At 40.9% G+C, this 7,114-nt stretch overlaps 1 protein-coding gene across 2 annotated transcripts in view; it reads right to left on the reverse strand.

The window, feature by feature from the left end:
• The window catches only part of LOC147111570 (ephrin-B2-like), a 56,688-nt gene extending 50,274 nt beyond the window's left edge, over positions 1-6,414 (reverse strand). For both annotated transcript variants that reach the window (XM_085998637.1, XM_085998636.1), the window contains exon 1: positions 5,770-6,414. In XM_085998637.1, the coding sequence (XP_085854763.1) occupies positions 5,770-5,891 (122 nt within the window). In that variant the 5' untranslated portion in view covers positions 5,892-6,414. The remainder of the gene's footprint in view (positions 1-5,769) is intronic.
• Between the last annotated feature and the right edge of the window lie 700 nt (positions 6,415-7,114).

A 7,114-nucleotide genomic window follows, 5' to 3' on the forward strand; every position in this document is an offset into this window, starting at 1 on the left:
GAAATACAAAAGAATAATTCCTGATCATAAGAGCTGCATCTTTATTATCATTCCCCCATGACAGGAAGGATATTAGAGCCACAGAAAACGTGCAGTGAAGAATGATACTAGGAATGAGAATGAAAAATTGAGGCTTTTTTCACTGGTACAAAAAAGATTAAAAGGGGGATCTAACAGAGATTTTCAGAATTATGAAGGGTTTTGGGAAGGGGTGAGTAATAAAAAGACACTTTTCACTAACTGGCGAATGGATAAAGAGGAACAGACTCGAGATTATCAATAAAGAAACAAAAAAGGTAAGTAGTGAATATGTATTAACAGATGGTCATTAGAACATGGAATGCCTTAGCATGAGTAACTATTGAGATAGAGATTCTAGCATTATTTATAAGGGAATTGGACAAGCATTTGAAAAGAAAGAATTTTTACGGAAATGAGAAAAGGATAGGGAAATTAGATTAGGATAGATCCAGTTGAACAGCTAGCACAGACTCAATGGGCCGAGTGGCCTCCATATGTGCTGTAATTTACATGGTTCTATAATCAATACAATAATATGGTCTATTTCAGTACATTATGAACACAAGTAAATGGAATAACTAGCTATACTGTTGAGACTTGCATCATTTGCTTTCAAGTAGTGATGAAAAGGCGAATGAAAAATTCAGATCTTTCTATGGTTATTTATGGGCAACAACTCCTCACCAAATAAATATGTTTCTTTGTATATATGTTATTTGAAAATTAACTTTTTTGTACTCTTGTATATCTGGAAAATGTTAATTGTCAAACAGTTCCAATTATTTATGAAATTTCTGCCCATATCCTGAGGTTTTACTGCAACAGAGATTTGTTGCAAAAATGAGCAAGCAGCATCAATTGGAGGGCAGTAAATGTGCGCAAGACCACTGTGTAAGTACAGCCCCCAGTGCAGTGCTCACCAAAATGCCAACAACAATTCTTTAGTTTCTAATTGTCATTGACTGCATAATATTACCAGTGCTCATGAATAAGCATAAGACTGCACCTTTGTTACTGTGATAAGGCAATTAAGTTTATGATGAGATAGAACTGAAGGGAAAGAATATAACCCGGGGACAAAGTGATAAATAATTTGCTGTAAACCCTCATAAGTAAAATTAAAAACCATTTCATGACAGATTTTTTTGGAAGGGGAGAGATTTGTTAAAATTAATTTTATACACATTGTCCTACTATTTTATGGAATAAATCACCTGATCTTATCACTGATTGAAAATATGAATTCTACTTCCATCCCTTTGAGTTCCAAGAGTTACAGAGCTAACAATCTAGCAAGATAGTCTAGTATATAGGGATAAAAAGGAGCACATAACATAAGTTACATGCATTAGTGAATTTAACAATGATTGATCTATGCTTCCTGTAAATACAGTAAAAGCATTTGAGTAACATTACAGCAAGCTAGCAAAAATGCTCCCTTCTCTCCTCACTGTGAGCAAACAGGCAATGAACCTATACTTCAGCAAATGCTCCTGTCTATGAACAGGATGCTCATTAATCTCAACATACTACATGGACATTCTCTGGTGAGATTTTATTGCATCAAACCAATGAGCTGTAGAAAAGGATCAGTTCCCTGAAATGCATGAAGACACTTTCTGACACATCGCAAAGCAGACTGCGCAGATCTGACAAGCCCGCCCTTGTCAGGCAGTTTAAGGGCCACCTTGAAGCAGGCCCTTGTAAACAGATGCACAGCATAGCGAAAATGCAGTAACTTCTAAGCAAAGTTTTGTCTCCTTAGGTTTGCTAACTTTGGTTTGGATGTATTCCTGGAGGTTTGGTGAGATGACTTCCCACCTCTAACCACCCCACCCGGTCAAACAGCCGTTTCTCCCCATCTCCAATATTTTAATAACTAATTAACGCAAGTGCTCAAAGAAAAAGAGAAAAACACACATTTTTTATGCCCCTGTGATTTTTCTCCTGGGTTGCTGGCAGCAGTGTCCAGGAGATTCATCTTTAATTCCTGGAGACTTGGGGGCAATCCTGGGAGGTTGGCACCCTATGTCTCCTGCATATATTAAAGGTAGTTGGTTAGTAATGGTGGTGCTTTGATCAATGCAATAAACCACTCAAAGTCTCTCACCTGAAAACAAGAATACTGGTAATGTACCATCAGGTGCAATATTCCAATTATTCTGATGGGATTACTCCATTCAGATTGTTAAATTGTCCCAGAATGCTTGCACAATCTGGCAACGATTACAGAATACAAATTCCTTTTTCACCCCGACTTGTAGGAAATAAAATTTTCGAAACGGAGAAAATATCAATAACCCACAAGGAAAAATGGCTAGACAGCTATTGAGTCCGAACTCCTGTTGAAGGGGTTGGCTGCTTTCAGCATCTGAAGAGTGACCTCTGTAGGATTGTACTATTGCCGAGATTTGCATCTCTCCCCTGTAGTGAGCTAAAGAGCTGCACTTCAGAAATAAACCTCGATCATCTGACTGAAATTTCCCTTCGCTTTTCATTAGAAGTCTTCCATTTTTTTTTCATTATTTAATAACTAGCCCCAGAATTTCTAATTCAGCAATATTCTACTATTTTGTTTCCCTCTTGACTACAGCTATTAGAAAACACTGCCAATTTAGTTTGTTGTGCTCCAAGTTTGGTATTTTTATTTTGTAGATCGATATGAACACTGCCACCGATACATTAACAATACTGTATATCTAAGTTGAACGATATATTAAACATTACAGCTTGTTTAAATGGACAAATATTCAGACCCGCTCAAGCGCTATGCCGCAAAATTAATATTTAACCGCAAAATACCAATGCTGGGCAAACTTTAAATTTCGCAAACGTAATGCCATACAAGATCTGATTACCTATCGGTCAGAAAAAACCCGAGTTAAAGGATGTGTGTCAGTTTTTTTAGGAGAGAATTTGAGAATATTATCAGGTTTACCGCAAGCACCAACTTGATCCGTCAGGTTTGCACGGCTGGCTATGATGATCATTTTAAGATCTAAAATCTTTCAAGAGCGCACTGTAACCAAATGTTTTAATTCGCACAGGATGCCCCAGAACCGAACAACTGGATACAATGCTCGACTGATTCAAGCATTTTCTGCACCAGAAGTTGTATTTTTCTCTATTTGGTGATTATGTATCTTTAACCATTGAGTATAGTTATTAACCTGTTGCTGTTGTCCCAAAGGAAGCGGTGGATGGGATGACGGTGCTCGCTTGGAGGAGACTGGAGAATGATTCATCTAAAATCTCCTCGCAACTTTTTTATCCCTTTTAGTGGTTGCTGACTGGGATACTTCTGCAACCCATTCTAAGTCGAGTTGTTGAAGTAAGACTCCGGTAAATAGCCGAGGAGATAGCTGAACGTGTCGGAGAGCGGCTGGACGGCTGCTGTGCTAAGAGCGAGAAATGTTTCCCTTCCTTGAGAAATAGATTCTCCATTGGCGATCACTCGAACACTTGCAATATGTTCTTAAGTTTTAAATTGACTATCTTCTCCCACCCAAGCACTGAGCAAAAGGTTCACACCTGCCGGCCGACTCCTAAATTAAGATGAGATCACGTTCTATAAAGTCTGGGGCCAGGGAATAAGCCCGTCCTCTGGATTTTATGAACTTTTTATTTGGAACATGTGGTGCGTTAAAAGCAAGTTTCCACAACTTTTTCTTTCCAACGTGCGGAAGAAAATTGACGTAACTTTTATTGAACGAAAGTGTCACTTGGCTGAAGATAAATGGCGAGGCTGTAATGTGATTTCTCAATCAATTTTCCAGTTTTTTATTCTGTCCCTAAATCTAATCCAAACCTGGTTTAAACTCCATCGATCCCTGATTTACAGGAACAAGCAGCCTTTTCCAGCGGCACCTCCTCCGTCACTAACTCGCAGTTTTATGTGGTGTGAATGTTTTTTTTATATAAAGAAAACACATAATAACCTCCAGAGTCTGCTCTTGACAAAGAGACAGAGCCCAGAAGCAAACAAAGTTACATTTCGCACTCTTACAGGCAATTTGGATATCCCGCCATTTGTAGCGCGGAAATATTTATTTTTTCACTTTGCCTTTGTAAGCGAACGTGTATCAGCCTTGACCAAACAGGCAGCATTAAAAGTTGCACTGCATCTTGCAGCGTGGTGCTTTAGAATTTAAGTAATTATGTTAAAATTCAAATATATGATTAAAAAATGTTCGTACACACTTTTTTAAATGTGCTATAATTTATAAACCGGTGCAAAATTGCCCAGGAAGATTCCCTAGCAACTTTAAATCCTGCCTGAGTGAGGCTGATCGTGAACTAAACTTTTCAGGGATGTGGCAGGAAAGGTCTGAGTAATTAAAAAAAGGAGCAAAGCTGAGCAGATTTACATTGGTCATCAAGTTTCTTATCTTGACCAGTTTTTGGTAGCTGGGACACTCCATTTACTCTAACACTTTAAACAAACATTTGCTTATTGAGTTCCAAACGAAAGGTTTAACACAACTCCGATAAGAAGCTGATTCATAGACAACACACTTCACGGGCGAACACAGTTTTAACTGTGTGTGTGCTTTTCCTTTACGTTAAAGTGATAGACTGCGAACAGAATCCTGAAAGGATCATTCATCTCGAGGGGGGTGGGTTGACAGCGGTACAGGCTTATGTTGGGGTAAATTACAATTCATAGTTTTTATATATTTTTAAAATTTTGCTTTCTTTTTATTTTAGCACGAGCACCAGTTGCACTCGGAGCAATGAGTTTCAAATTATAATTTCTGAAACAGAACAAAGGAGGTGTTTGGGGTGGGGGGATAGCCATTTTTATTTTTGGCTTTAAATACAGTGTTCATTTAATAGCGCGTGTGTCTCAATGCAGAAATTATCGGGGCGATTTCCCCGCACTTGCTTTTCTATACCAACTATAACTTGGGTTTGGGATAATTCAGGAAATAAAACCTGTATAACTGATTAGATTTCCTGGAGAGACTCGCCTTGCAGTAAAAACTTCGGCAAAGCCTCGAATGCAGGCTTATTGTTGGCTGCAGAGTCTCATCCAACACACTGACAGGTAGAAGCGCTTCCTCCCGAACATTAGCACCGAACCCTATACTAACGCCACCTGCTTCCTTGTCTATTCGGCTGCTGCTTAGAATATAAATCGCTCTGGGGTTAAGATGCACGTCTGTTGAGTGTGGATTTTTTCCCCCCAAAAGCTCGACACGGTCTCTGTTGCGACCCGAGTGTCTCCTGGTTCTATCTCGCCACCTCCCCATTCCTGTTCTCCCAGCCGAGGTCACCCAGAGAGGCTGAGTCCATATAGACACCGGGGTATTTTAATTTCGCACCGCTCGTAAAATCCGTCTCTACCACCCACCACATAAAAACACCTTCAATATATCAAAGGCTGTAATATTACAAAAACCTGCGTCTACATTAGACCGGCGGCCAGCAATTCGCAACTGAGTCCCCGAGATCCCCGCTGATCGCGGTCTCGGTCCGGCTTCTGTACAAACAAACAACCGCGGCTGAATCCTCAGGAACTGCTCAAGTCTCTCCGACAGTTACAGGAGGACCTAGTTAAATAGAATTTATCGCACGAGTGTGTCGATTATTACACCTCTGTGATTACAATAACACTGAGATCGGGACGGGGGCTGCGATCAAGTCAATTCCACCTTGTACCGTGCTGTGTGTATCTAGAACATGAGAAATAAAATATCAAAGTTGCAGGTGTTGAGCCTGACCAAGACCATCAGTTGTTTCACTTACTTGGGATTTGAGGAATTCCAATATATAGGTGCCAAAATTTCACAGTTTGATATAGCCAGCCTGCATAAAACGAACACAACTCCCAAATAGTATTTCCAAAGCGAGTTCCTTATTGCCATCATCACCGTTCACTTCGTCCTCCGACAATATAGGTATAAATATTATCGCGTGTCTTCGTCCTGGGTGCGTCTCCTCTCAAATGTCTGGACGGTATCCCTTTCCCAAAAGCACACTTTTGATCCGAGCCTCTGCCTCGCCGAAACTTGAAATGGACTCTCGCGTTCCAGTCGCTGCTGATCCAGTGGAGTTGTTTGCAGAGCGGGGCACTCGGTCTCACACTCGGCCGCTTGCCCTCCTCATTCCCCCCGTGTTACTGTAAATCGCTGCAACTCTTTTTGCATCTAGGCACTTGCTTGCATTGCAACAGCAGAATGAGCCAAAATTTTCAGCTGCAAACCTTTTTTTCTCTCTCTGTCTAATTAATCTTTGCTGTTTGCGATTTCCAAATCTGCCCGATAGGTTAACAGAAGTACGGAGCGATGTGCATACAAGCGCGCTCTGTCTGTGTGTGTTTTATGTGTGTGTGTATTCCTGTCTCGGTCTGCGCTCCACTTGGTCACTTTCACGATCCAGGACGTGATGAGCCAGCTCTTTGCAAGAAAGCTATATACCTCCCAACAACCCACCGTGAGAGCGAGCCCCCGTTCATTGGTCCATCCGGCCACCTGCAGCCGCCGCTCCACCTGACTGACAGGCAAAGTCGCGCTCTCATTGGTCGCAGGAGCCGTCAATCAACGCCTTCCCCCTCCATTGTTATTGTTTCATCCGATTAAGGCTGAGCTGAGCGAGATTGTTAGCAGCCAGTCGAACAGCACAGGTAACCAAATAAAACAGAGCAAATAAACATAACTGCAGCGTTTCTGTGTAAACCCTCACACTATTTCATTTGCACTTGATAATGGGAAGGAATGCGTTTTAGCACAAATCTCATTATCGTCTGATTTTAGGTGGTGATGGGAGGCGGGGAGAATACCCGCAGTCCACTGCACTCACCATCACTTCAATAAACTGATAAAGTTTGCACTTTGCAATAAAGTTCAACATGATTCCCTGACAAATGTTCTCTAACTGTCCAAATCTGTAACATTGCATTGGGGGAGGGGAAAAAGGCACCGACTGCAGATGCAAGGTTTCATATATGCACGAATTAAATGAAGGGGAAAAGTCTAATTCTTGAGAAACATTCACTTTAGAGTTAAATAACTATTGCATCTAACTCTAGAAGTAATCAATTATGCACCATCCGTTGACTTGCTGCAATTCCATGCAGTCGTGTTGTGTTTAA

The sequence above is a fragment of the Somniosus microcephalus genome, chromosome 10, assembly GCF_052327205.1.
Source record: "Somniosus microcephalus isolate GS21.2 chromosome 10, FLI_Smic_1.0, whole genome shotgun sequence".
In the NCBI taxonomy this organism is placed as follows: Eukaryota; Metazoa; Chordata; class Chondrichthyes; order Squaliformes; family Somniosidae; genus Somniosus; species Somniosus microcephalus.